This window comes from Mucor mucedo, assembly GCF_025094135.1.
Source record: "Mucor mucedo strain NRRL 3635 chromosome Unknown EV154scaffold_57, whole genome shotgun sequence".
Lineage (NCBI taxonomy): Eukaryota > Fungi > Mucoromycota > Mucoromycetes > Mucorales > Mucoraceae > Mucor > Mucor mucedo.
The window spans coordinates 2353-30080 of record NW_026252341.1 but is presented as its reverse complement, the minus strand read 5'-3'; the positions used below and the strand labels follow the sequence as shown (position 1 = coordinate 30080).

The window sequence follows — 27728 nt, the reverse complement described above, 5'->3', positions numbered from 1 at the left end:
GAGTGAGTGAGAGTGAGAGATAGAGGAAGGGGTGGGGGTGGATGGTAATACAAAATAAAGAATCAATTTCATCCATGCTGAAATATATCCAATCAGGATAGTATTGAGTTTGAAACAATAAGCCATCTATCTTTTGCATACAAATTTGTACATGATGGGTCTGTATTGCATGATTAAAATATCCGTATTGCTCGTATCCATGGAAACATGATATCCTCTGTTTTCCTTTCCTTTTCCTCTATAGAAATATTCTCTGTGGATTAAGGTGAAACACAGTAAAGGTAAAAAAAAAAAAAAAAAAAAAAAAAAAAATTATTACAGTCACAGTTGGAGTTAATGTGAGGCTCAATTTATCAAGCCATGATTGGCTAGTTTTTTTTTTTTTTTTTTTTTTACTTTTTTTTTTTGCTTTAATTTTTTTTCCTTTTCCCTTTTCTTTTTTGTTTTTTTGTTTAAAAAGCGTATAACAATATATATTTTTATATATTCCTCATTTGTAATATATATATATAGTAAGTTGAAAGCCAGAGTTATGCAAAAAAAGTGAAAAAGAGAAGAAAAAAAAAGGCTTTTTGTATATTGACCCGGAAAAAATAGCGAGATTTTTTTTTTTTTTTTTTTTTTTTTTGAAAAATAAATTTTTTTTGATAAGTGGAAAAAGTGAAAAAAAAAATGAATATGGGAGGATATGCACCAGTCAAGGAAGAAGGCGTTACTCATCAGTTTGAAAAAGATCGACTAAAGTCATCCAACATGTTACCAACACTCATGGAAGAAGAATATAACACAACAACAGGAGCCACTAGTAGTAGTTCAACCCCGGTACAAAACGAAGCTGGCAGCAGTTCACAAGAAGATAGTTTAAATCCTGCTTTATTATTAAATCGATATGATAAACGAAAAAGTAGTCCTGCTATCTTGGGTTTGCCATTTGGCTTAAATCATGAAGCACAACTAAGTCTACATCTATCTCAGCAAAGAAACTCTATTGAAGCTGCCATGCTACTAGCTAATTTCAATAAATTAATGGCCTTTCCGAAAGCAAATGAAGTAGAGCATAAAGGTAACAACAAAAAATAATACAAATAAAAAAAAAATAAAGGGGAGGGCGGGGGAATTAAAAAAAAAAAAAAAAATTAAGCATGAAAAAAGGAGTTAAATTATGCGCATAAAAAGGACACATACACACACACATAACAACAGCCCCCCCAAGATCAAAAAAAAAAATTTATCCCGTGACGACTGATTTTTTAATTTTTTTTTTTTTTTTTTGAAGTTCCACCACCACAATGGCAAGATGATATGTCAATACCTTCACAAAATAAGAACTCATGGGGAGATGTGTTAAGCAACGAGAGTGATGGTAATCGACGTCATTCATACGATGTGAATATGAGTTGGCAAACAATGTCTGAAGAATTTTTGGAAAGACCTGATCTATTACATAATATGGGTAACAATCAAATCAATCCTCATTTCAACCCAGAACAAGTGCCTGTATTCAAACAAGAAAACTTTTATTCACATACACCTACCAAAGTGAGTTGGAGTCATGATGACTTACACAGCCACCACAACCACCACCACCCTCATCCCCATCCTCATCAACAACAACCACCCTCACAACCAACACTACCACCACAACAACAAATACATCATCCTACACAACCAATACAACCACAACATCCCTATGGAGACTATCCTATCTCACCCAGACAACAACATAATAGTAGACTTTATCACCCTAATATGAGCTCCCCATTAGCACCTCATACCTATCATCCTCGTTATTCACCAGCACAACCACCACCACCACTATCATCATCACAACAACAACAATCACATCCACCGCCACCACAACCACAATCAACACAACCAACACAACAGGAACATCATCCTGGCGTCATGTTACATCCACTTGCACGTCAACCCGATATGAAGACAAATGACCCACAACAACAACAGCAACAACAACATCAATACTATAGTTATACTTTCCCACCGCAACATCCCATGCAACAAAGATATTACTATCCCAATGGCAAATTACCTCTACCTACAGGCCCCATGGATGCACCTGTACATCATCCACCACCTATCCTAGCTAAACCCAAAAGAAAGAAACAAAAGTCCAATAATACCGATGAGTTTGATGAAGAGTTGGGAGGAGAGACAAACGAAGAAGATTACCCGGAGATGTCTACGCGTGATGTAGAAGCAGCACGATCTGATCCTGAAGCAAGGCCTCGTAAGCAAAAGCTTCGGTTTACAGGAGACAAGTACACACCTCAATGGGTGAGATACAATGGACAATCCAAGGAAGGATTATGTGATACCTGTAAGCCTGGTAAATGGCTACAGTTAAAGAATAGTGCGTATTGGTATCATAAGCAATTCTTTCATGGTATCTCGTCTGTCTCTGGTAAAGAGTTTGTGCAACCGCTTGAGACTCGTTGGGTTGATCAGGATTTGGTTGAAGGATTATGTCATCAATGTCATCAATGGGTGGCTGTAAGTAATGTAAAAAGAAAGAATAGCGTTCTATGGTATCGTCACGCACACAAGGTAAAAACACACATACTCTCTCTCTCTTTTCTTTCTTACTAAAAAAAAAAAACCTCCCTCCTCTTCTAGTGTCATGTCTATCATAAACCAAAACCTAATGTACCAAAGAAAAGATAATCCTCACTTTTTGTTTTTGATTTTACAGCAGCCCCCCCTTCCACCAAGATATATAAAAAACAAACAAAAGAAAATTACCATTCTTCTAGTAGATCACTCCCGTACATGTATATTTTTTTTTTTTTTTTTTTTTTGTTGTTGTACATATATTATCACTACTGTACGAAAAAAAATAAAATAAAAATAAAAAAAGTAATTACCCATAAAACAAACATTTATTCTAACTTTTTATTTTTTTTTATGCGCTATCTTCGTAACCGGTAGTGGCAACACGGGCACGGTTAGGAACTATAAAAAAGTGGGTGTCAGTTTCTGTTGTTTATATTCATTAGAAGGTGTGAAAATACATACGAGGGTATGTAATGGGAAGTTGTTCATAACCCTTGAATCCAAAGTATTCACGTCTGACCTTGGGAACGGTAAAGACCATGACAGGACCTATTGAAGAAGAAAAAAAAAAGTTGCTAGGGGGGTCAATGCCTTTCTCTCTCTCTCATTTTCAATTCATCTTTTTTTTTTTTTTTACCGGCAGTGCCAAGAACAAAAGACCAGAAAATGGTAGGTCTTTCAATAGCGAATTGACGAAGAGCTCCAAACATTGTAATTTAGTATTAAAAATAGAGTGGGGGAGAAGGAGAGAAAATGAATTTAAATCACACTTTCAGAAAAAAACACACAGCTCTCAATTGAAAGAAAAAAATGTCTCCCTGATAATATCACCTATACTCCGCTGATGACGTAGATCCTTTTTGAAAAATGCGATTTACCAATTTTGACTATTTTAGATGATGCACAAACTCTATTTTTGACATGTTGATTAGTATAGCTGCTATTCCATGAGATGAGTTGGGTATTCATGCATAAGAATAAGCTAAAGATGTACATACACCTATATATATATGTCTTATATATATAAGGCAATGTTTGACGTGTATGTGAACGGAGTGTAAAAATAGGCAACGAGAACAAAAAAAAAAAAAAAAAGAAAAACCCCTTTTACAACTCTAATTCCACCATGTCGATTGTCACTTTGTTTGTAGATACTTCTGATGAAAAGGTCAGCTCCGAGCGAAGATTTGAAAAGAGTTTGACCATTTCACAGCTCAAGGTAAAAGCAGGAATAAAAAAAAAAAAGAAGAGACAGAGAGAGAGAGAGGAAATAAAAACTAATGAGAAAATAGTATAAACTGGAACCCATCACGGGTATTCCTTACTCGACACAAAAAATTGATTTATACCAAGGAAACACACTACAGGGAACATTGGATAATGAAGAGAGTATGTTGGGTGCTTACCCTGTGGAAGATTACATGAGAATCCATGTCACAGATACCAACCCTCATCGTATCAAGAATCAGTACACGGATGTCTCGCTTGTTGAAAAATTTGAACTCTCCACTGACGAATATGAAAAGCGATCAGGTAAAAAAAAAAAAAAGAACTTACACACCTTTGGGATGAATAAAAGACTAAAAAAAGTCAGCTACACAGACACCGTGAGAGCGTTCAAGGAGCGTAACAAGTTGGGTCGGTTCTCGGCCGAGGCAGCAGCACAGGAAAAGGCCATTGAACAAGCTCATGAGGAAGCCGCGAAACAAATCAAGGTGGGGGATCGTTGTGAAGTGTTGGGAGATGATTATACCGCTCAAAGATTAGGTACCGTGAAATTCGTGGGCGAGACTGAATTTCAACCTGGTCCTTGGGTAGGTATCCAATACGATGAACCTTTGGGTAAAAATGATGGTAGTGTCAAGGGGAAAAGATATTTTGATTGCCCGCCCAAGTATGGTGGGTTTGTACGCCCTACAAAAGTCAATGTTGGTGATTTCCCAGAAGAAGATTTGGACTTTTCTGACGATGACCTAGAGGAGATGTAAACCTTTTCCCTTATTTCTTAATAAAATCATGCACTACACTATACACTACACTACACTACACAGACATTTCACACTAGCCCAAAAAACTGGCTGCTGCGGTCCAAACACACTAGCCACAGTCACATACGACGTAGCATTTTTTTTTTATATATAAATTCAAAAGAAAAACGCCTATTTTTATTCTTTTCACACAAAAACACACATTGATATAAACCATGTCTGATAAAGCGAAACGACCAGCCATGAAACCACCTACGGTAACACATTCACTTTTTTTGAAAATAAAAGAGAAAGGGGGAGCAAATACTGATATATTGAAATAATAAAAAAAAAAAAGCAGAATGAGAATGTAGGTGATAAACGAAAGCTTGAACTCATCCAGTTGGAAACACGTTACAAGTCATCGTATCGTCTCATCAAGTAAGCCTTCTTTTTTATTATTATACTACCCAGAAAAAAAAAAAAGACGGGCCCAACTAATTCACGGAAACACACACACACACACAGAGACGACAAGAAGGAAACCGTGATTCGACTTGCTATTAAGCCTTCGGACCCAGACTTTCCTTATGAAATAGACTCCTTGAAAATCCAACTGAATATACCATCCGATTACTCCACCTCACCATGCACTGTTCAAGTGCTTAACAGCGATATCCCTAAAGGCTTTGCCATGTAAGAAAACGTCATGTTATTAAAAAAAAAAAAAAAACGAGAGATTCACTAAATGAAAAAAAAAAAAACCATAGTAATTTAGAAAAGGGTTATGTCGCGCATGTGGATCCAGTGAATAAGAGCGCACACCAAACACTGGTACGACAAATGAATTGGCTGGATAGAAATATGGAAAGTTTGTTACAACAACCACCTGCCGCTACCGTGCGCTTTGTATCCAACAGTCATCGAGTGCACGAAGAGGAACCCGTCAAGCAGTTTATTGACGCTACTTCTAGACCCATCTCCTTTGAGACCACCTATACAAAACCTGAATCCAAATACAACAAAGAATGTGCTGTTGCGAGTTCTTCAAAGCCAATTTACGAGGAAACGAAACCTAGCAGCAGTAATAATAATAGTAGTAGTAGTAGTGTATCCAAACCTGTGACAGCGCCTGTAGTAAAACCTAAACCGTCTCCCGTGGCAACGACAGTTGAAAAGAGCCATTCATTTAGTCAAGCTCAAATGTCTGCTGCAGGAAAGAGACGTCAGCATGAAATAACCCAATTACAGACACGATTTTGTGACAGCATCAATATCAGGTAAAAAAAAAAAAAAAAAAAAAATGTCAGTGTGTGATAAGAATGAAAATTGACAATGGGAGAGATAGGACGAATGCAAAGGAGTCTGTGATAACACTTGTGATGACGATCAATGATTGTGATTTCACGCACGAACAGTTACTGGGTGGCAAGGATCTTTATATTAAATACCATGTTCCTGCATTATATCCCCTTGAACCTTGTTCCATTGAAATTGACAACAAGAAATTGGACAGGACCCGAGCAAAGTAAGACCCGCCCTTTTTTTTATTTTAATTTTTAATTTAACAACCTTTTTTTTTTTTTGAAAGTTGGATTGCATCAGGTTTCAATGAACACGTTGTGCATGGTGACTTTACACTCTTTGAGAATTTAAACTGGTTAAATCGACATATGGAGACATTAGCTACAGTACCACCTACGGTCAAGACAGCAGAACAAGAGGAAACCGCTGTGATTGCAGCTTTACAACAAAAGGATTTAAAACCTCCCTTGAAAAAGGAACAGGTGTCTTTATCTGTCTCAGCACCTGTATTCACACCTCAGCCAAAAAAGAAGACATCGTTGTTTGATGAAGATGTCAAGAAAAACAAGGTGATTATCGTCAATGATCCTAGCTTAATTATCGAGCAGGCAGAGGAAGATGAAGTCCAGGTAGAATTAGCACAGGGAGATGATGATGATCATGTGATGGAAACAAAGGCAGCGGGTCCCTCTGTCCTATCGGGTGTTGCAGAAACTGTCATTCGTAGAGGTACAGAAATCCGTCTGATGGATCCCAAATTGGACAATATCTCGTTATTTAAATGTTCTTCCCTTCATTTGATGGTGAAATGCAACCGATGTAAAGAAACCGTGCAAGTACAAAATATCAAATCGGATGGGGATGCAAAGGAAAGATGGATGGGATGTCCAACGTGTACAGCAGAATTAGGCATTAAATTCATTGGTGAGTTGGTTCATCAGGGAGCGAAATCATTGGGGTTATTACAGTTATCCGGTTGTAAACCCTATGATATTTTACCTTCTGCGTATATCGGGACTTGTGGTTCATGTATGGTGGATATGGCACATACCTTGACATTATCACCTCATGATCCACCACGCACCATCACCTGTTTCTCTTGTCATGCTAAAATGACGTGTGGATTAGGTGATTATACATTTATCAAGATTGGTAGTGAAGGAGGTGAGAAATTAAAGGCGGCAGATGAAAAGCAAGTGATGAAATTAAAGCAAAAGAAGAAGAAAGAAGATCATTTGGTGATTGGTGAACCTTTACCTAATCGTGGTACATGTACACATTATGGTAAAAGCAATCGATGGTTCCGATTCTCTTGTTGTAACAAATTGTATCCTTGCGATATTTGCCATGATAGCCATGAAGATCATCATGTGGAAATGGCTAAACGACATGTGTGTGGATTGTGTTCAAGAGAGCAAACCATTGTAGGTGGTAAGGCCTGTGTTTGTGGTCATGAGTTTGAAAGAGCTCCTCAGCGAGGTGCCTTTTGGGAAGGTGGTAAAGGTGTTCGAAACGTATCCACCATGAGTCGCAAGGTAAAAAAAAAAAAAAAAAAAAAAGTTGCGTTTTAATATAGGAAAGAGTTATTCATCATCATTTTATGTTGTAGGATCCACACAAGCGTAAAGGAATGTCAAAGACGACCTCCAAGAAACAAGAAAGAGTGGGTGTTGCGGGAAAAGAACGTCATCAGAAGGAGCCGGAGACTTAATGTTTTTTTAAATACCTCGAAGTGTTTTTTTTATTTTTATTTTTTTTAAACCCTTTTTTGCCCGTGCGGGTAACATAATATTTACTATAATTTATACATGCACTGCATTATCATTGTTCTAACTGTACATTACTTTTTTTTTTTTGTGTGTGTTTATGCAGAAAAAAAAAATGTCTGCCTTTAAAAAATAATAATCGAAAATTTCTTTTTTTTTTTCAATAAGGCCATAAAAACATCATTCCCGGCACATTTCGACTTCCATATTTATAAAACAACATATTCAAACACCCACATATTTAATTGTTTCTCTTTTTTATTATTATTATTTGTCTGTTCTTTCTTTTTATTTTTTTTTCTCTCTTTATAACTTTCCGGTTACACAACGTACCTAATAAGTGTGAGTGTGTTAATTTGAAGATGACAAGTGATACAAGTGAATTGAGAGGAATGCATCCTTCGATCCCTTCACCCAGTAGTAATGTGAATCCCAGCTGCAATACCAGTCTTTCTGGGTCTCCATCATTACCTTCGCTATCCACGGACGATGTAACCACTATCTTTGTAGTAGGGTTTCCTGATGATTTGCAAGAACGAGAGTTCCAAAATATGTTTATGTTCTCAAAGGGTTTTGAAGCTGCTTCGTTAAAATGGCATTGTAAGGACCAACAAGAGGATCAAGACATGTTTAATACCGTCCTGAACAAGAAACAAATGGTAAAATAATTATAAAAAAAATGTAGAAGTGTGAGACATGACTAACAGGCCCCTTACACGCGTATCCTAACAACAAAAAATTAGATTGGATTTGCTAGATTCCGTACTCGTCATGAAGCCAATGAAGCTGCCAATGAAATGAATGGTAAGAAAATTGATACTGAAAAGGGATCCATTTTAAAAGTGGAGATGGCCAAAAAGAACCTACATATCAAACGATCGGTGCCATTATCTTCCGTCTTCTTACCCGAGCCTTCTAGTTCTCCCATGTCAATTCTTTCCCGAACCGTAACTCATCCGCAACAAGAGTCCCAGGCTAATATTGCTGATGATTATGAATCTTTCTCTCCGTTGCCTAGTGACCTCTTATCACCCGAAAAAGAATACAAGGACCCATTTTCCTTACATCATGAAATTACTACACCCACATTCTTTGGTGATGCTCTCTTTTGTATACGTTCACAGTCCTTTGACGGCAGAAACATCTACAATGGTGACATGCATCCTTTTCAATTGTTTGCAAAATCATCCTTTTCCGAAGCCGAAGCCGAGTACACGTCAAGTCAACAAGAGCAGACGGGATATTTTCATCATGCAGCAACGGAGGATTTGATGGGCGGCGGTGGTGGTCGTAAAAGTTCAATGAAGACGCATCATATCGAACGATCCACGAGTATTTCATCCGCCTGTTTTCGTGCCATGAATAATTCAGCGGACCAAAACCCACCATGTAATACATTGTATGTGGGTAATTTACCTCCGGCTACAAGTGAGGATGAATTGCGATCGTTATTTTCGCAATGTGAAGGATACAAACGTATGTGCTTTCGTGCAAAACCTCAAGGTCCCATGTGCTTTGTAGAATTTGAAGACGTGGTCTATGCTACACAAGCCATGAGTGAACATCAAGCTCATCTTTTGTCAAATTCCGTCAAGGGAGGAATTCGTCTCTCATTTAGCAAGAATCCTCTCTTTATCAAACCAAACAAGGAAGCTGGCATTTCATATAGTTTCAAGCAAATGGGTACAGCCTTATTAGCTGACCTGTAAAATCAAAAACATTATATTCTTCATTTCCAAACCCTTCTCTTCACCCCCCCCCCCACACGCACACACACACGCACACACACGCATAACCATTATTAAAAAAATAAATAAATAAAAAAAAAATTACCTTTTTGTTTACATTGAAAACGCACGGATCATTTGTAGGTCATTTGTTCTTTTATGCACACAAATAAAAATCCCCCGAGATCACAAATATTTATTCCATTGCACTCCATCTTTTTAAAAATTCATCTTTGGAAGCATGGCTATCCATGAAATACATTATTCTGTATGTTTTTGCAATCCTTACATAAAACTTCTTTGGTGAATACAAGCCTCCTGCAACCTTAGTACATGATTTTATGTCTCAGGGCTTTTTTTGGTTTTTTTTTAGCGCCCATTTCTCGTGCAAGCCCAGATCAGAAATATGGAAACTGAAACATAACACTGGCTCTCTTTTTTTTTTTTTTTTGACTTGATCCACATGCGTATCTTTGGTCAGGGCTGTTACCCCGATAACCCAATACGCCAAGAGCTACCACACTCAGAGACAAGACATTGTGAATTGTCAAACGGTTGGCCCAGAGTTGAAAGGACATAACTATCTTTCTTTGACGTAAGTATCCCCCACCAGTAAGCAGGACAGATAATCTACCTGAAATTATTTTGGTGAATTAAATAAAATGTTATTTGTAAAAAAAAAAGTACTAGTAGTCATCAACGACATGATTAGGATCTATAAATAGCAACTTTGTTAATAACCCATTTTTTTTTTTTTTTTTTGCCTCATTGAATGAATTTACGCATGGGTGATTTTGTTCCGGGCTACCCAAAAATATCATACACAGTAAAGGGTGCATATGAATGACACTACTATGAAAAACTTACGTCAGCAGTTACTTTATAGGCCTGAAAGACATAATTTAGGCTGTCCTAAAAAATTATGATCAAGTCAAAGAAAGAATTTTTTTTTTTAAAATTTTTTATTTATTTAAATGATAATGATAATATATAAACTATGCTAATAAGTGCTTCTCCTAGTTCCCAGCATAAAATAGCTGGTTAACAGGCCAGACCACGAGAAGGTGGAAGCACATCCTGACCCAAAAAGTAAATTCCGATAAACCATCTTCATTACAGAACCTGATAATTCTACATGCCACCTACCCACAATGCGCAACATAAGAATCACCAGGACCAAATACCCCCTACACCATGTTGGGGTGGTGCTTTTTACCCTGGCAGTAGAATCGTAGCAACCGCACCTGGACGAGTATTGGCTTTAAGGTTAACATTCCGTGTAGATGAGGTAGCTGTCCAACAGGATGCCAATCCATGGCTGCCTATAAAATGCAATATCTCTAGCGTAGACGTAAACAAGGCAAAGCACTTACAAGATGCATTCGGGTACTAAACTTCCTACTGTCATCAGATCCCGACCAAAAATAACAACCCACACCAATTCCAATGACCAAGAACGTATCGACTGGCTTCAAACGGCCACGACCATCCCACCGTCTAGTAACACGCTCTATATTCACCCTCCACCAAGCAACGGGTGTGACACTAGTTTTAGTAAGAAGTTCCTGGAACAAAAGGCGACAAGCCCCAGTCAGATTGTTGTACTGAAATCCGAATGAAGCGATACAGACAACGACCAAGGCCATTGCCTAGCGACTTTGACAACCAGCAGACTCCTCAATGTAATCTTTTTAGGGATTACTACGGCCTTTGGAACACTGCCCGATCTGTAATGAAGTGGATAGATTTAACGGAAGACGAACAGAGTCGAGAGTGTCATTCTTGTGCTGAGCCATGCTAACTTCTCTGTTCTAATGTTTAAAAAAGAATAAAAAGATAAAGAGCGCTTTTTTTCTCCCACCCGTCTCCCTTTTATACCAAAAAAATTTTTTTTTTGTTTATTTTGTTGATTTTGTCTAGGCTACTTTTACAAACTTGATATTTTTGTCACTACTTTTTGAACATATGTGTTATCCTTTGAATCATCCGTAAAATTCTCATCTCATCCGTGTGCAAATCATAGTTACTTTCTTCATTGGATGTCGAGAAAATGAGCATTGAAGTTTTGCTTTTTCATGGGAGATGTTCTTTTTGTGCAACGGATTAAAAAAAATAAAAGATCTGCAAGATTAAACAATTTTTCACATGATTCCTTCAGCCCATGTCCTCGTCATGATAAATAATAACCTTCAAGGAGATTAAATTCTTTAAGTGTTTGAAACTAATTTAATAGTTACATCGATCGAGTGCGGAATACACTTTTGCATCCATGGTTTCTTTTATGCTACCATCTTCCAATGTACTTTATGCAAACAATGAAAAAAGAATTACTAGCATGAATAACCTTTAAGATGATGGGAGGACCAACAGTGTTAGTAGAATTGATTGGAAGCACTCTAAATAGGCTTAAGTATCCCACTGGAGATCTTTCGAGCCATTAACTAATAAAACAACGCCAACATCAGACATCTAAATAAATATTACAGGTTTCGATGTTTAAATTAAGATCCTAAACGGAAGGTCCGATCTTACTAAATTATAGGGTACCAGATGTTACATAATTCTGAGAGTAATTTTTATGACGGGTCTCTTAGGAATAGCCAATTTTTCCCTAGGGACAGTCAAAATGCACGTAGTTATAACGTAAAATCTGTAATCTGACTGTCTTTTAGACCTGAAAACATGTATATATAATCAAGAACAGTGTGATAATTACGAATAAATACATATTGAATAATTTACACTTGTTTTGACATTTATATCATCACTCTTTCGCCTCTAAGTGCGTTTGATCATAATCTTACGCAGAAATTTTAAGATAAATTCCAAACGAGAGGCTGAAAATAAGCTACAACACCCATTTATACTGGTTTACACTACCTATATTCAAGCAGTGGGGGTTAATACAGCCACTCATTCGATAAACAGTCTTGTTGGTTATGAGGAAAGAATCGAGCTCCGATCTGGACAAGTGACTCTACCACAGTGCAACAGGAGCAAAAGGAGAGTGGACTTGAAACGACAACGTAACTTACGACGTCTACCTGCTGTAGAATCTCCAGTATAATTCTTTTTATAAATTATCTGCATGGCAGAAATTTGACACATGTGCAAAGAGACTGAGCAACAGTTGAAGGGACTTAAAGATAGATATAGAGAGCTGCAGAGTCTTTAATATATTGAAATTTAGCAGAGAGACTAAAAGAAGATTGTAGAGGCTTACAGCGTCTTGAAGAAATTTGAAGAGGTTTTGAGGCAGTCAAGACAAATTGGGTACATTTTAAAAGGCTTGACACCGGTTAAGGATAGTTGAAGAGAGTTGAAGAGTGTAAGCAGGTTCGAGGGGATTGATAAAGGTTTAGAAAGTTTAAATATCAAGGCATCAAACCCTTAGAAATTATAGCTGCAGTGAAGTAGAACATTCGAATTGAAGTAAAGGATTAGTTAGAGTATTGAAGTGCAACGCTTGCCCAACTGATTTTTAAAAACCCGCATTGTCGTGCCAGGCACAAGCTACCAAAACTGCTGACCAAGTCTAGGCTTATAAAACATGCACAGGTTATTAATCCCGTTTTTTTCTTTCCCTTTTTTAACTTTTTGTCAATAAAATACAAAAATGCTATTTCATACGATTCCAAAACATATCGATCCTTCTTTAGAGGTGGGTATTTAGTGAAGAAAATGAAACTATGTACTGACTTGTTTATTATTAGCATCTGCAATACGAAGAGCTAAATGATATGTCACTTGCAGATATTATTGATATTTGTCGTGAAAGAAACTTACCTACAGAAGGGAAAAAATCGCAGTTGATTAGTGATCTCTTATTTTGGGTATATTTTATAAAACGTGTACAACCACTCTTTTTTTTTTTTAATAATCATCAAATGAGTAGAAAGATCATACAGTGCCAATACCAGCACCTTCAACACCACGCTTGAATTCGTTATCTGATCTTCAAAATATGGAATCCTCTACAATGACGCATCAGCAAGATGACAGAGTCTTGTTAAACTCGAAAGAGTTTTCATTACTGTTTTTGGATGAAGATTCACCCACTGGTATGGATATACCATATGGAGATTTAACGTTCGGTAAAAAAATTGGAAGTGGAGGCTTTAAAGATTGCTATCAAGGTAAGACAATTTTCTTTTTCCATATTATCCCACTCATAGTCTTTTTTTTTTTTTCTGTATAAGGAATATACAAGGGAGTAAGCTAAAGGATCTGTTTTAGAGAGAAATTTTAATAATTTATCACAACTTTTAGGAAGTGGTTGCAATTGGTGAACTAAGATTAACTCACTTTGGTGAGTTTGACCTTGCAGAAGTCAAGCACGAAATCAACGTATTGAAGTAAAAAAAAAAAAAAAAAAAAACGGTATAATACAAGGGAGAAACCATTGAATGTTTTTTCTTCTTCTTTTTTAGACAACTGCGACATGAAAATGTGATCAAGTTCTTAGGCGTTTGTACAAACCCAAGTCACCTGTGTATAGTCACTGAAATTTGCACCAAAGGTGACTTATTTGATGTCATTCGAAACCATCCAAGACCCAGCTTTGCACAGCAGGTCATGTACATGTACGATATCGCATTAGGTGTGTCTTACTTGCACACAAGAAGGTATGATACATCATTTGTTTTTTTTTTGTTACTCTTCGTTTAACTCAGCAATCTATAGACCATCGATTATTCATAGGGTAAGTGTAACAACAACACAAAACAGTGTTAATAAAAATTGACTGACAATTTCCAAATAGGATCTCAAATCGATGAACATTTTGGTAATGTCTAAAAAAAATTCGTATTATAGATGATCACTTATAAAAAAAATAATGGCAGATTTCACAAGATGAACGAGCCAAAATCAATGATTTTGGTTTAGCACGAATTCGACCCAAAGCCAACTCCCTGATGCATACACAATGTGGAACACCGAATTGGTATGCAGAATAAAAATTTAAAGTGTCTCTGTTGTTGCATTGTACTAAATTAAAACTTTCCTTTTGAAATCAAAATAGGCAAGGTGAAATCATTCCCCCTGTGTATGTATTTGTTTGTAACCATTCCATTGTTTCATAGCCCCTGAATTTTGGACTTCGAATCCAAGCTACACAGAAAAAGTAACACATGCACACCTAAAAAAAGTGACATTTTTATCTTTCATATGTTAATTTTTATTTTATTTTTTCGTAGGTGGATGTAAGAAAAATACGTGTGTCGCTCGGCCATTTACATATTAAAAATGAGCGGGTTTTTTTTTATTGTAGGTATATGCATGTGGACTTATATTTTGGGAAATAATGACTTGGGGAGCTTACGGTTATCCGTTCCAAAGTAATTTAAGAAAGTTTACAGAAATATGTCATTTGTTTCAGACTAACGTAGAAATATTAAGATTTAGCAGAACATGCATTATATGTTGCTGTAAAGCAGCATGATGTACGACCTCCCATCTCAAAACTCACAGGATTGTACCCTCGTAACCTTTTGGTTCTTGTCATGGAGATGTGGGAAACCGATCCTACGCTGGTAATACTTGTCCTACACAAAAAAGCCTCTTTTTTTTATATTCTAATCCATATATCCCTAGCGACCATCCATGAATCATGTTGTTGAAAGACTGTCTACGTACTTGCTTTAAGAGAAAAACAAACAAGATTTTCTTTTTTATTCACTTATATTATTTCGTAACAAACAGTAAAAAAATAAAAAAAAAGTGTACTGTTTCTTAACGTTTGATGCTGGGGCTTCTACGTCTCGAAAGAGATCTTGAGTACGATCTTGTTCTGCTATGTCTGACAGGAGATCTGCTTCTTCTTGGGGATCTGCTACTACGTCTGTAAGGTGATCTACTACGCTTTAATGGAGATCGACTACGTTTGATGGATGATCTACGTCGAATAGGAGATCTGCTACGTCTGAGAGGTGATCTACTACGTCTGGGAGATCGACTACGACTTTTACTGATCGATAAACTTCTTGAGTAACTTCTGCTGCGAGAATAACTACGTCCACGAGAATAACTACGTCCACGGGAGTACGATCTCTTTCTTCCTCTTGAGTAACTACGAGAGGGAGATCTGGAACGCGAATAGGAATAACGTCTGCCACGACGGATGGGTGAGCGGGATGGTGAGCGAGAATAACGTCTACCTCGGTTGCCTCCAAAGCGGTCCCCACGTCCAGCAGGAATAGGTGCACGGGTGTCTCGTCTAAATGGAGGTGGAGCATAACGGGCTATTGAAATAGATAAATATCTCTCTCTCTCTTTCCCTAAGCTTTATTTTATCCTACCTTTTGGTGGTGAAGGAGAACGAGATTTCTCACGTTGCTTGGGCGCCGCAACACATACAAGCCTTTTACCATCTAATTGGGCCTATAATTATAATTGAGTTACTTCTATTTCGACGTGAATATACACATATTTAATTATTACATTGTCCATGTAGCTTAAAGCTTTATCGGCTTCTTCTTGAGTTTCGTAATCAATGTATGCCTTGCCTTTATTGGTATTCACTAGTTTTGAAGGAAGCGTATTTTTTTTTTCAGTGAATGGCTCTAATTTATTGGGTCATGCATTTGAAAGTACTTACAAACTTTGTTGATGGGAAAGTCGAGGAAAGTGATTTTACCGAATTTACTGAAAATCTCTCGTACGTGATCTTCCTTGACATTGCGCGTCAAGTTTGTGACAAGAATAGAATGAAGGTGTTCTGGGCTGGGAGATCGTGAATGACTACGACGTGGGGGTGATCGTGAGCGTGGTGAACGTGAGCCTTTCGAAACGGAACGACGACGAGGAGAAGGTGATCTTGAATAACGAGATCTTGAGGATGCCCTAAAAATTAAAAACAAAAAGGTTTAATAACCCCTTTTTACTTCTATTTCATTCTATCGCTTTGTAAGTACATGACACATTAAAGTATCATGATGTAGCAATCCTTCAAAAATAAAGTTTCCGCATTTTTTTTTTTCCTGCTTCCGTTTTCATTCTTTACTTACATTATTGTTTTAAAATGGGTTGAGTTGAAAGGAAAAAGATGCTGAAAATGTTTAAAATTTTAAATGTACGTCACTCTCCTGGCTACGCGCACAGTTTGACTTGAGACACCTCAAACTTATCATAGGTTCACCATGATGATGGAAATAAACAGCTTTGCTTCGATCTAAAGCAAAGTTTTCCAATCCATGTAGATGAGACTAATATTTCTTTCAAACAAACGATACATATGTCTTAAATTTTATGTTTATTTCAATGGTTTTAAATGATACTTGCGTTATAATTAATCCTAAGATATGAAGGCAACTTATGAGTTCTTTATATCAAAATCCTGCCTCAAATCTTCAGCTCTTAAATAATTCTTATGTACAAACTATACCCAATTATAATTGACAATAGTCTCAAACAATCAAGTATTTTATTTCTTGCAGTACTTCCGATTTTATCCTATTTCCGTAAATGATTGCCGTGTCACTAAATTGAGAAAAAAAACCATTTTAGTGGGATTATCCATCTATTTTGACTCAATATTACCTCAGGACACCAGTCATTACACTTGTCAATCGATCGGATCTGGATTTATCCAAGGCAATGTTATTCATAAACAGGATAATGTCAAGCACATGTGGTAACATGTGATGACTCTTCCTGGTTTTTTCATCCAAGCCTTGTAATATGCCTTCAAATGCTTCCAATGTGCCCACGCGAATTGCATCTATATACTTTATCTTGGATGGGTCCTTTTTATCGGGCTGCAAGTTACCCGCTTGCTTCAATGCTATCATGACAATTTCGACAAACGGTTTAAACCGAGGTCCCAAGGCATGCGCCACATCTCCTATACAAGACAGTGACATAGGCTTCACTTGTCGATCTAGCGTCTCGCTCTTTAAATTGTGTAATAAAATTTGCATGAAATCATTTGCGTACAAAGAAGTAGCATCTCCAAATGTGCAGCAGAGATCGCTGATAATTTCTACAATGATCATAGAGAGACGATCACTCTCGGTCTTTTTCAGAGTTTTACACATACTTTGTATAAGCGTATCGACATGGCGAGCAAAATGTGTTCCAGTCGTAGTTAATAAAGCTGAGACAAGTATAAATGCGTCTTCTATGATATTTGTATGGACGTGGTGCTGAACATGGATGCGAATGATTTCAGATGATATCATCATGATTTTATTCCCATACCCATCAGATGCTTTTCGAAGTCGTTGGACACAGCTCTACCGCACATAATTATCAACCCAGTGTTATATATAAATACGCAAATGCATAGAATCAACTTACTGTTAAAACACCTAATAGATTTGTGTACAGAACCCAGAAATGATCGTCATCATAATCCTCAATCTTTTATGATAGAACAATAGAGAAAAATTGAGTTTCATAGGTCCATGTATATCTATTTTTTTTTTTTTTTTACCTCTGCTAGTGTAGTGAGTTGGGTTAATTGCTTTAAGACGATGTTTGTCATTAAATGGACGATTTCTTCACAATCCTATTAAAAGGTCAATGGTTAGAAGATCTTCAATTTCTGCAAAAAATATAGTTTTACCTGAGGACAATGCATAATGATGGAACACATGGCATAATAGATAGTGTTTTTACACTTGGTATCATGGCTTGTATTTATCCTCTTAGTGATATTATACAATGCTTCCAATATATGTCTGGTGTACCTTGATAATGGACCTGAGGTGACAATAGCTTCATCACGAATGTTATTATCCACCTTAAGCTCTTTGGCAAGGTGGATCAAGCACTATTTGTCCAGAAAAGGTGATGAGTACTCAGTATATATGATCTCAAAAGAAATATAAATACCAGGCATGAATTGTAGACACTTTTTTGTTCTTTTGCATACACTCCCTCAATTATCATTGGAATCATACCGGGTAACACAGTGCTGATATCCAAGACTTGGATGGAATGTTGAATAATATGTGATAAAGTCCAAGAGGCAGAAACTCTAATAAATGTATTCGGATCCTTTAAGCTTTTCAATATGGTAGGTAATATCTAGATAAATATGCGTGAGTAAATAGTGATAAAATAAGTAAACCTCTAGGAAAAAACTTACTTCGTTAACCAATTGCTTGGTCTTGTACTTACAGGGACCTTCAATAATACATCCAAAAGCAATGATAGCTGCTTCACGTTGGTTCCAATCACTAGTCGCTGTAAAAAGATTGTCGGTAATAAACTCTATGGTTTGTGGTATCACGAGTTCTCGACAACACTGTGCTAATAAAGTCAAACAATGGGACGAAGCATTTGGTATGTTTCTCTCCTGGCTAAGGTCATCGTCATATTTGAAAGATTTTTTCTTTACTACCAACTTGAATAGACTCGGTAAAATGTATTTTACAGCTTGGTTACAATATGAATGGTGTTTGGATTTCTATAATGTAAATAGAAAATTGAGCTTAAGCATTTTTTTTATGCATTCAATGCATGTATTTTACTTGTTGATTTAAATTAATTTCCATCTCAGCAACTGTGCACCAGAATTCAATTGCTTGTAAGGTAATTTCTTCATCCGACCGAATCATGCCAAAGACTGTCAGCTAAATGATTAAAACAAGCGTGAGCTTTATATAAAAATTCGCACACAAATACATCCACTTACATTGAACAAAGAACTACACATACCATCGTCCATTGTGTCATAATATAATTGCATGATGCGATTCAAACATTCATACGAACTCACTTGTAAATCCACGCTCGAATGCATACTTGGTGTAGCACCATCACACAGCACATTCATTATAAAATTTCGTTCTCTCTAACAATAAAAAAAAAAGTTAGGTTGATATCAATTTTATACCATTCCCCTTTGTTTTCCACCATTGTAATACTTTACTGATTTTTCGAAATTTCTTTGTGTAAACTCAAGCGAATTATATAAGGCCCTAATGGCTGCAAGTTGAACCTCTGGACTATATGATGTATATGTTAGTCTCTTTTATTCAAGTTATAAAGTTTCTCATGATTATGTTACACTCGTTGCTCTCGACGAGCACCGTCCACAATGGCGGTCAAAATAGAGTTGCATTGATTGACAGATAGCATGTTTGGATCCTAAATGTGCACCTATTTTTAGCTCATGGCCTGTGCAGCACTTTTTTTTATAGGCTTACCAGTGACTCGCAAATGTAGCCGATCGTTTGAAGGGTGTATTGTTTCAAGTCATAGGAGGAAGAAGGATGAATGACATTGTTGACCAAATTATCAATCAAGTCTTTCCAGTGACCTTTTGGAAGGTCTATTATGGCTATGACGGCTATCACCTATATACAAAAAAAAAAAAAAAAAAAAAAAAAAAAAAAAAAAAAAAAGAGAGAGAGATAAGCAAAAAGAAAGTGAGTAATTTTATATGATTACCAGACCTGGCTCACGACGTTGGCAACATTCCTGTTTTTCGTATCCAGTAATAAAAGAAGCTGTAATTTGTTGAGTTATGCATAAAAAAAAAAGTATATTTAATCACTTACTTTTGTTCTCATGGTAACTTTTGTCTCATGGTAAGTAAGGGACCATGCCGATGTGGAGAGTGTATTTTTTAAATGGATACCGGCTGCCACTCGTAAATTATCATCCATTTTTTCTGAAGTGAGTAAATCAAACAGTTCAGTAGAACAACTTGACTATAATTATATTTTTAAAAGGATCAGTGACAATTATATAAAAGTGATTTTCGTTTCCTTACATAATTCATTTTATTTAACCGAATTAATTCATGAGCACCATTTTGACGAAGCTGTGCATCTTATTTAAGAAAAAAAAAGTTCAATGCACAGCAATGATATGCAACAATAAATTTTTTTATTTTTTTTTTTACCAGTCGATAATGTTTGTGCAAGCAGCATTTCAATTTCTTAAGAGAGAAAAGTGAAAGAAAGAGTGATAAATTAAATTCAATCCCGATTTGTGACTAAATGCAAAAAATAACCATTTTAATTTTGGTCTCTTTCTTTTTCTTACTTTACACATGACCGTAATTACTTGAAATGAGTTAAGAGAAGACATGCACTGTGATTGTACTTTTTATACTTTTCATCCAAGTCTGTGTAAAGATGGAACCTCCCAACAACAGCTGTTAATGTTGCCATGGTATTTTTTCAATGTTCAAAATCCGGAATGCTGGCTAGAGGTAGCACCAAAATTAAACAAACTCCTAAGAGTAAAAATAAAGGGAAAGACGAATTATAGAGGGTTATTTATGAGAGTTTTCTTCGATTATACCTACGAAAATTGAACAAGAAGAATTAGACAGGTGAAATTTAAATAGGAAAAGACGGGAACTGAAGAAATACCCTCGATAATGCGACTTCATCATTCTAAGATATTGATACAACAAGTTCTTGACAATTAAACAGCATTCTAAGGTTTATAGTGGAATAGGCGGGACATCTAACAGTCGTCCAGCAGGGAAGCAGACCAGTGATGTGTAATGAGTTTCATGGGCAAACTGTATTCAGCCCCTAGTTGGATAAAAATCTCAATATAAAGCATGATCTGGAAGCAGGAAACATCTTTATAACCTACAAATTGATGTAAAAACGAATCGTTCCATGTTGAATGAATATAAAAAAAGCATTTTTTTTTTATCTATGGTTAAATCGGCTTGGAAAAACAGCTTATCGTCAACATGTCTTAACTCAGGAACTAAAACGTAAAACTTGAGCTAAGAATCTCTATATATGACATGAATTTAAAAGTTAACCATACATCAGCGCGAAGCTATTTAATCTAATTCATCAAAAATGGGCTTTTTATCGTTTTGTTCAATCATGTACAATCAAACCTGAATGGCCCGCATTTGTAAATACAGTGCTTCCACCGCCATTTGGATATTTTTTTGAAATCATTGGTCGGAATTTAGAAACCAATTGATCACATTTTTTAGAATCACTTGGTCATTCGCTTGAACTTTAATTAATCATTTTTTTTTGAACTTCAATTGATCATTTTAATTTTAAATATCTTCCTTTTTTTTCCATATTACATTTACGAAGTGCTGGCAACATGGTCTCCTTCAGGCTTAAATGATGGTCACGCCAAGCATACAGGCAATTCAGTGTTTCTTCAAAAGATAGCAGTTCTTCAAGATAGCTGGGCATCAACAAAGTAGAAATTGACTTGGCTACATATATATCTTTTACTTGTTTTATGGCAAACATATACCCCATAGAACCTGTCCATTCCATCCCAACTGTAAACACACGATCACTATCTGCTTCATTAAAAGGTTAGCGCAAGAGGTAGGCCAAGATAGCCTTATTCATTCTGATATTTTTGGACTGCTGTTGTAAGCACTTGGAAGGTGATGTTTTAGCTCGCTTCCATTCGCTAGTAGACAATTCCAGGTTCTTTGTTGCAAGTATCAAGTCTATACGTCGGCCAAAGCCACTACTTAGAGGTATATTGGAGCCATACATTTTTTCCTGGGTTTTTGCGATTGATTTCGATGCTTTACATGTACTTTCACCATCTAACATGTCCAGCATGGTGTCATCCAGAATTTCATCGAGGATTTTATCAAACTTCTGATATGTTGTCAATTAACTATCTATATTATTAGGGAGAATGGCTGAGTCAGACAGACAGTGTTTAGCCAACATATCGAAAGCTTGCTAAAATCCTCGATGAAATTCTGGATGACACCATGCTGAACATGTTAGATGGTGAAAGCACATGCAAAGCATCGAAATCAATTGCAAAAACCCAGGAAAAAATGTATGGTTCTAATATACCTCTAAGTAATGGCTTTGGCAGACGCATAGACTTGATACTCGCAACAAAGAACCTGGAGTTGTCTACTAGCGAATGGAAGCGAGTCAAAACATCACCTTCCAAGTGCTTACAACAGCAGTCCAAAAATATCAGAATGAATAAGGCTATCTTGACCTACCTCTTGCGCTTACCTTTTAATGAAGCAGATAGTGATCTTGTGTTTACAGTTGGGATGGAATGGACAGGTTCTATGGGGTATATGTTTGCCATAAAACAAGTAAAAGATATATATGTAGCCAAGTCAATTTCTACTTTGTTGATGCCCAGCTATCTTGAAGAACTGCTATCTTTTGAAGAAACACTGAATTGCCTGTATGCTTGGCGTGACCATCATTTAAGCCTGAAGGAGACCATGTTGCCAGCGCTTCGTTAATGTGAACCAGAGGTGTTCTTTTCTTCCGTCCAGCCAAGTCAATTTCTACTTTGTTGATGCCCAGCTATCTTGAAGAACTGCTATCTTTTGAAGAAACACTGAATTGCCTGTATGCTTGGCGTGACCATCATTTAAGCCTGAAGGAGATCATGTTGCCAGCGCTTCGTTAATGTGAACCAGAGGTGTTCTTTTCTTCCGTCCTTAGGACATCTGTATCTGCAGATATCGACAGCTCGCCCAATATATATTTGACACCATCTCGACGTCGCCGCAGTCAGACCCTTGCGACAACTGATTTTGATTTGGAAGATTTAAGCAACGATGAACAATAAAAATGTATTTGCTGTTGTTTTTATGACAAGTTGTGTAATTGTTATTATTTAAAGAATTTGTAAAAAAGATCAACGATGAATGTCAATGGATTTTCCGTTTTAGAAGCCCAATAAAAAGACTCATGCAAACGATACGTTCGAGAAATGCTGACACTTTAAGCCATCTTTTACACAACTGACTAATTCCCAAAAAACAAACAACCGGTAATTTTACATATGTACCTTAGTTCTTTTGAATTCACATCTTCATCCTCTTTTTGGAAAAGTCTCTTTGTAATTCAGACACAGTAACAATAAAGTTGTCGTGAGTTCAGACTCGGACATTGAAAATACTTTCATGGTTGACCAACCAGAATAATACAGATCTTTAGTTAACACACTTTGCCTTATACTATACACTAGTTCATATATTCACTATATATATACTAAGTATCTTGGCAAAGTACTATTCGATTACTAATTCATAAATATCAAAATAATATAAATACTCTTCCAATTCTTATCAATAAACGATTATCTTAAACTGAAATAATAATCTGAGGATTAAAGTACTCTAAACCCTATTTCTCTCTTTCTGATCTAACCTTCAAAGACCGACTACTCAAACTTATTTTAAAGTAAAAACCTATTGACAATCGTTTTCCTCCCTTTTTGCCTATTCCAGTCTACACAATATAGACCTTACTCACTGTTAATAATCTATTGATAACTATCTGTTAGATAAAGGGGACCAAGATATGAAAAAAAACAAATGACCAAACGATTCCAAAAAAAATGTCCAAATGGCAGTGGAAGCACTGTAGGTCGTATTTTGGGATAAAAAATCAGCCAATCATAATTTATAAGAGCATTCCCAGCTGTTTGTTAATTTTTAAAATGTCGTGTTTTTTTTTCGTTCACTTTGGTAACTTTTGATCACACAATGAGTACATTGGAGACTATCGAAAGATTGTTTGGCAATGACCCTGTAGATGATTATATTGAGTATGCTATTGTTATGAAAGCTTTTATTATGGTATTGAAAAAACAACGAAAAGAACAACAAAAAGAGCGAAGTCTTCCTGCCAAAAAACGTAAAGCTGCTTCGAGTAGAGTCTCCCTTCCCAGAAAAGTAAAGTTGTCTCAAGAAAACGTGGTGAAGGACGTACCGATGGACGTGATGAAGGATGTAAAAAACTTATGAGAGATCACTTAACGTTTAATCGGACAATGTCTTTTGTAGACGGTTCAGAGTAAGACGAAGTCTTTTTTTTTAAAAATTACAGCAAAAATATGCTACTCTAGTCAAAATCCTGCCTGACCCTCAATCTTAAAAAAGAAAGGTAAGCCCTGAAAAGGTAGATAATTACATTTACTTTGATTTTAATGTGTTACATTGTAGAGCTTTCCAAAGGCAATTTGATTAAATTGAACATTTATAGCATAGGCGGGGTGATATGTAAATCTCTTCAACCTATTTCTATCTTTAAATAGACCCAAATAAAATATTTTTGTAAAAAAAAAAAAAAACTAATTTATATTCATCTCAACTATTTTTTATCTTCCACCAACACCCGCTCATCTTCATCGACCAAAGAGTGTTGATCATCTTCTCCCGTTTTCGATGGATTGCCGACAGGTTTCTTCTTCCTCCGCCAACAGACGATCCATGATAAGCTCCAGCTTATTCTAGACATACGCCCTGTATCGTCTAAAGGTGGGTGTGGGCAGATCTATCATTGAATAACTTTGATCATGTCTAAATTTGCTGTCTGCCTCAGCATAATTGAACCTCCTCCATTGGACGCACCTCATCAATTTCTGTATACTGTCTTTTTGAAACTGTGGGTTCTTGGTAAAGCGTTTTTGATAGCTTAAATCAACAACGAAGGCAGCACATATTATCTATCAATTCCAGAGATTTCTTATATTCACTATTTTGATAATTGTATGTCTGGCCTACAACTTTGGCTAAATGTTAATTGGTGGTCGATAAGATTTTCATAATGTTCGTTAGCATTAAAACTCGCCAACTTTTTGAACTCAATCAGCCCAAGGTGTCAAAATAGTATGAAGATCTAAATTTACTACTAACCCTGTAAAAAAAAAAAAAATAGATAATCTGGACTTGGCAAAGCAACGACAAGGGAGGTGTGGCTTTTTATGTGCAGTGCATTATATTTATGTTTGGAATGGGCTTTGACCTTCTCAAATCTACTTTTGTCCATATTTTGCTTCAGAGCTCCAAAGAAAAACATGAAAATAATACGGGTAAACTAAACACGAATGTCATAATTTAAGTGTTTAAACCTTGTTTAGGACTAAAAAGGCGCTTTGAGAAGAAGTGTATGACACATCAAAATATGATTTTTTTTCCCATCGGCATGGTTGCATAATAAGGGGGTGTGACAAAATTGTGCGTTCTACATATAAGAAACACCGATTTTTGTTATTTTCGTTTTCTCTTCATTCCTTTTTTTTTTTTTGATCAATTCAAATGGTGTATTTATCAAAACTTCCAAATATTGTTGAACCAAAAACTGGACTTTTACAATTCCTGTTTGGCAGCGACATTCCAAATGATCGAGCCCTTTTAATCGATGCTCTGGACACAAGTCGTTCACTCACATTTGCTCAAATAAAAAAAAAGGTACTTCAGTTTGGAGCTGGATTACAAGATATCTGTGACTTCCGAAAAGGCGATGTAATGGCTCTTTACTCTCCTAACGAGGTAAGTTTTTTATATTGCTATAATCGCAAGTAGTCCTTACATCTACCCTACAATAGTATAACTACTCTATTCCCTTATTTGGTGCCATTGCCGCAAGTAAGTTCCTACTATTTCAATACTCGTCCAATGTTATCTAATACTTGTCTCAGGCGGTATTACCACTACTGCTAACCCCAATTATAGCGTGGAAGAACTGTACTATCAGTTAGACCAAACCAAAGCTAAAGTTTTAATCTGTCATGCCTCCAATCTCAAAACCGCATTGATAGCTGGACTTCGTGCGGGTATTCAAAAATCTAATTTTTTTGTGTTCGGAAATGAGGTCGTTCAAGGTGTTCGACCTTTTGAAGCGGCTTTGCTCGGACACCGAGAAGCAGTTTTAGAAGAGCTTTCGTTCGAACAAGCAAAAGAGCGAGTTGCTTTGCTTTGTTTCTCATCGGGTACTAGCGGTAGAAGTAAAGGGGTCATGACCACGTAAAGCATTACCAAGCATTACTTTCAACAAACAAACAAAATTACTAAATATATGCCCATAAATAGACATACAAATTTGACTAGCAATGTTGCACAATACTTGGAGCTCGACAAGCACGCAATCGATCCAACTGTCGATCGTATGATTGGTATATTACCTCTCTTTCACGCTTTTGGTCTAACTGTCAATCTGAACTGTGCACTCTATCTCGGACTTCCACTCTACATCTTACCGGGTTTTGAACTTGTCAGTTTTTGTGACACCATTCAAAAGCACAGGATTACCTTTGCAACTGTAGTGCCTCCTATCTGTCTTTTGTTGGCAAAGCATGAGCTCGTTTCTAATTACGATCTGTCTTCTTTAAGGTTGGCGATCTGTGGTGCTGCTCCATTAAGTGCAGAGTTGGGAAGAGAAACAATGACACGACTTCCTAATCTATTGATCCGACAAGGCTATGGACTTACTGAAACATCACCCTTGGCTGTTATTGAACCTATCGATAAAACAATTGATGGATCGACTGGTTTGCTTCTATCAAATATGGTGGCTAAAATTATAGATGAAGATGGGAAAGGTAAGAGGATTAACGATAAACAGCTATGACAACCGGGGAATATTTATACGGTACCTTTTTAATTAGAGGTCACAAAGCAGGGCGAGAGAGGAGAGCTATGGTTAAAGGGACCCAACGTTATGAAAGTAAGTTTAAGCCTCCATTATATCATAAATCAATGATAGGGTTTTAATTGTAATGTATTGTAAAGGGATATCTTAACAACCCCGAAGCTACAGCTGATTGTATCGACAATGAAGGATACTTTCATACGGGTGATATTGTCTTACTTGACAAGGACGAACACTTTTACGTTGTTGATCGAAAGAAGGAGCTGATAAAGTATAAAGGGTTCCAGGTCCCGCCTGCAGAGATTGAGGGTATTTTGGTAAGTTTTAAAAAGATGCTCTAAAAACATAAAACTAAACATGATAAACTATTGTGGACGGGAAATAGCTTACAAATCCAATCATAGCAGATTGTGCAGTGATTGGTGTTTATGACGCAGCACAAGCAACGGAAATCCCCAGAGCCTACGTAACACTAAAAGATCCTACTACGGCTTCGGAAGACATTGGCAAGTTGATCATGAAATACGTAGCTGACCAAGTTGTTAATTATAAGCAAGTGCGTAGTATACGCTTTATTCCTGTCATTCCCAAAAACCCTTCAGGAAAAATCCTTCGTCGTATTTTAAGAGAGGCGGCCCAAGAGGAAGATAAATTAATTCTATCCAAATTATAATTTAGTTTTTTACGAATAAAATTTACAATATCCTCGTGATAAAGATGATGTGATTTTTGTGCATTATTTGTCAGTAGAAGGAAGGATCATCGTGGGAGCCCTTTCTCTCAGTATTCCCATATCCCGGAACAACCGTGCAACGTGAATAAAAAAAAGGCGCGGGGATAAACTTTATCTTACTTTTATTATTTTATTCTGCATGAGGGATCTATTTTTTTGAGAAAAGCAAAGAGCCCTAAAAAAATCTATAACGAAACCTCGTGAAAGCAACAAAAGTAACAGACGCCCAACTTTAACCCTGGGCGATCTTTTCCTCTTTTCTGTCTTATATTTTTTTTTCCTGAAATCAATACAACTATTGCAGTTGTAAAACTAGTGTCAACGAATTCAGTTCA

At 36.5% G+C, this 27728-nt stretch overlaps 11 protein-coding genes across 11 annotated transcripts; 7 read left to right on the top strand and 4 right to left on the bottom strand.

The window, feature by feature from the left end:
• Positions 1–602: 602 nt before the first annotated feature.
• EV154DRAFT_465747 (uncharacterized protein) lies at positions 603–2888 on the top strand. Its single transcript, XM_051597702.1, has 3 exons — positions 603–1063; positions 1277–2565; positions 2635–2888. Exons 1-3 carry the CDS (start codon positions 673–675, stop codon positions 2680–2682), a joined length of 1728 nt encoding a protein of 575 aa, XP_051456708.1. The 5' UTR covers positions 603–672; the 3' UTR covers positions 2683–2888.
• EV154DRAFT_511627 (uncharacterized protein) lies at positions 2876–3356 on the bottom strand. The gene is made up of 3 exons (XM_051601826.1): positions 3209–3356; positions 3034–3120; positions 2876–2970 (listed from the first exon to the last, which is right to left on the bottom strand). The coding sequence occupies exons 1-3, from the start codon at positions 3279–3281 to the stop codon at positions 2921–2923; spliced, it is 210 nt and encodes a 69-aa protein (XP_051456707.1). The 5' UTR covers positions 3282–3356; the 3' UTR covers positions 2876–2920.
• A 327-nt stretch (positions 3357–3683) lies between these two features.
• Positions 3684–4755, top strand: EV154DRAFT_511624 (CAP Gly-rich domain-containing protein). The gene is made up of 3 exons (XM_051601825.1): positions 3684–3790; positions 3864–4104; positions 4174–4755. The coding sequence occupies exons 1-3, from the start codon at positions 3698–3700 to the stop codon at positions 4557–4559; spliced, it is 720 nt and encodes a 239-aa protein (XP_051456706.1). The 5' UTR covers positions 3684–3697; the 3' UTR covers positions 4560–4755.
• EV154DRAFT_511622 (uncharacterized protein) lies at positions 4756–7845 on the top strand. Its single transcript, XM_051601824.1, has 8 exons — positions 4756–4816; positions 4897–4979; positions 5067–5234; positions 5309–5818; positions 5887–6066; positions 6130–7378; positions 7453–7623; positions 7716–7845. The coding sequence occupies exons 1-7, from the start codon at positions 4775–4777 to the stop codon at positions 7552–7554; spliced, it is 2334 nt and encodes a 777-aa protein (XP_051456705.1). The 5' UTR covers positions 4756–4774; the 3' UTR covers positions 7555–7623; positions 7716–7845.
• Positions 7846–8001: 156 nt separating this feature from the next.
• Positions 8002–9318, top strand: EV154DRAFT_538426 (uncharacterized protein; the record flags this gene model as incomplete). The annotated part of the gene is made up of 2 exons (XM_051604272.1): positions 8002–8268; positions 8353–9318. The coding sequence occupies 2 exons, from the start codon at positions 8002–8004 to the stop codon at positions 9316–9318; spliced, it is 1233 nt and encodes a 410-aa protein (XP_051456704.1).
• A 237-nt stretch (positions 9319–9555) lies between these two features.
• On the bottom strand, positions 9556–11189 carry EV154DRAFT_552328 (uncharacterized protein; the record flags this gene model as incomplete). Its single annotated transcript, XM_051605047.1, has 6 exons — positions 10710–11189; positions 10530–10658; positions 10204–10248; positions 10024–10051; positions 9791–9970; positions 9556–9581 (listed from the first exon to the last, which is right to left on the bottom strand). Exons 1-6 carry the CDS (start codon positions 10980–10982, stop codon positions 9556–9558), a joined length of 681 nt encoding a protein of 226 aa, XP_051456703.1. The 5' UTR covers positions 10983–11189.
• Positions 11190–12952: 1763 nt separating this feature from the next.
• Positions 12953–14982, top strand: EV154DRAFT_482275 (kinase-like domain-containing protein; the record flags this gene model as incomplete). Its single annotated transcript, XM_051598490.1, has 15 exons — positions 12953–12997; positions 13050–13169; positions 13232–13472; positions 13536–13549; positions 13606–13691; positions 13767–13961; positions 14020–14038; positions 14099–14122; positions 14181–14281; positions 14360–14364; positions 14421–14461; positions 14535–14540; positions 14609–14675; positions 14737–14870; positions 14932–14982. The coding sequence occupies 15 exons, from the start codon at positions 12953–12955 to the stop codon at positions 14980–14982; spliced, it is 1149 nt and encodes a 382-aa protein (XP_051456702.1).
• Positions 14983–15069: 87 nt separating this feature from the next.
• EV154DRAFT_552326 (armadillo-type protein) lies at positions 15070–20242 on the bottom strand (the record flags this gene model as incomplete). The annotated part of the gene is made up of 19 exons (XM_051605046.1): positions 20192–20242; positions 20060–20118; positions 19845–19997; positions 19740–19793; positions 19491–19640; positions 19352–19431; positions 19214–19289; positions 18977–19135; positions 18813–18914; positions 18428–18748; positions 18172–18366; positions 17903–18109; positions 17771–17845; positions 17635–17697; positions 16876–17570; positions 15935–16179; positions 15778–15842; positions 15636–15717; positions 15070–15578 (listed from the first exon to the last, which is right to left on the bottom strand). The coding sequence occupies exons 1-19, from the start codon at positions 20217–20219 to the stop codon at positions 15070–15072; spliced, it is 3318 nt and encodes a 1105-aa protein (XP_051456701.1). The 5' UTR covers positions 20220–20242.
• Positions 20243–20763: 521 nt separating this feature from the next.
• Positions 20764–21560, bottom strand: EV154DRAFT_482273 (uncharacterized protein; the record flags this gene model as incomplete). Its single annotated transcript, XM_051598489.1, has 2 exons — positions 20764–20894; positions 21359–21560. The coding sequence occupies 2 exons, from the start codon at positions 21558–21560 to the stop codon at positions 20764–20766; spliced, it is 333 nt and encodes a 110-aa protein (XP_051456700.1).
• Positions 21561–21750: 190 nt separating this feature from the next.
• Positions 21751–22851, top strand: EV154DRAFT_552325 (uncharacterized protein; the record flags this gene model as incomplete). Its single annotated transcript, XM_051605045.1, has 3 exons — positions 21751–21772; positions 21935–22458; positions 22725–22851. The coding sequence occupies exons 2-3, from the start codon at positions 22019–22021 to the stop codon at positions 22849–22851; spliced, it is 567 nt and encodes a 188-aa protein (XP_051456699.1). The 5' UTR covers positions 21751–21772; positions 21935–22018.
• A 2468-nt stretch (positions 22852–25319) lies between these two features.
• On the top strand, positions 25320–27374 carry EV154DRAFT_603277 (uncharacterized protein). Its single transcript, XM_051607345.1, has 7 exons — positions 25320–25561; positions 25618–25657; positions 25711–26035; positions 26102–26610; positions 26677–26735; positions 26801–26977; positions 27046–27374. Exons 1-7 carry the CDS (start codon positions 25328–25330, stop codon positions 27331–27333), a joined length of 1632 nt encoding a protein of 543 aa, XP_051456698.1. The 5' UTR covers positions 25320–25327; the 3' UTR covers positions 27334–27374.
• Positions 27375–27728: the final 354 nt, after the last annotated feature.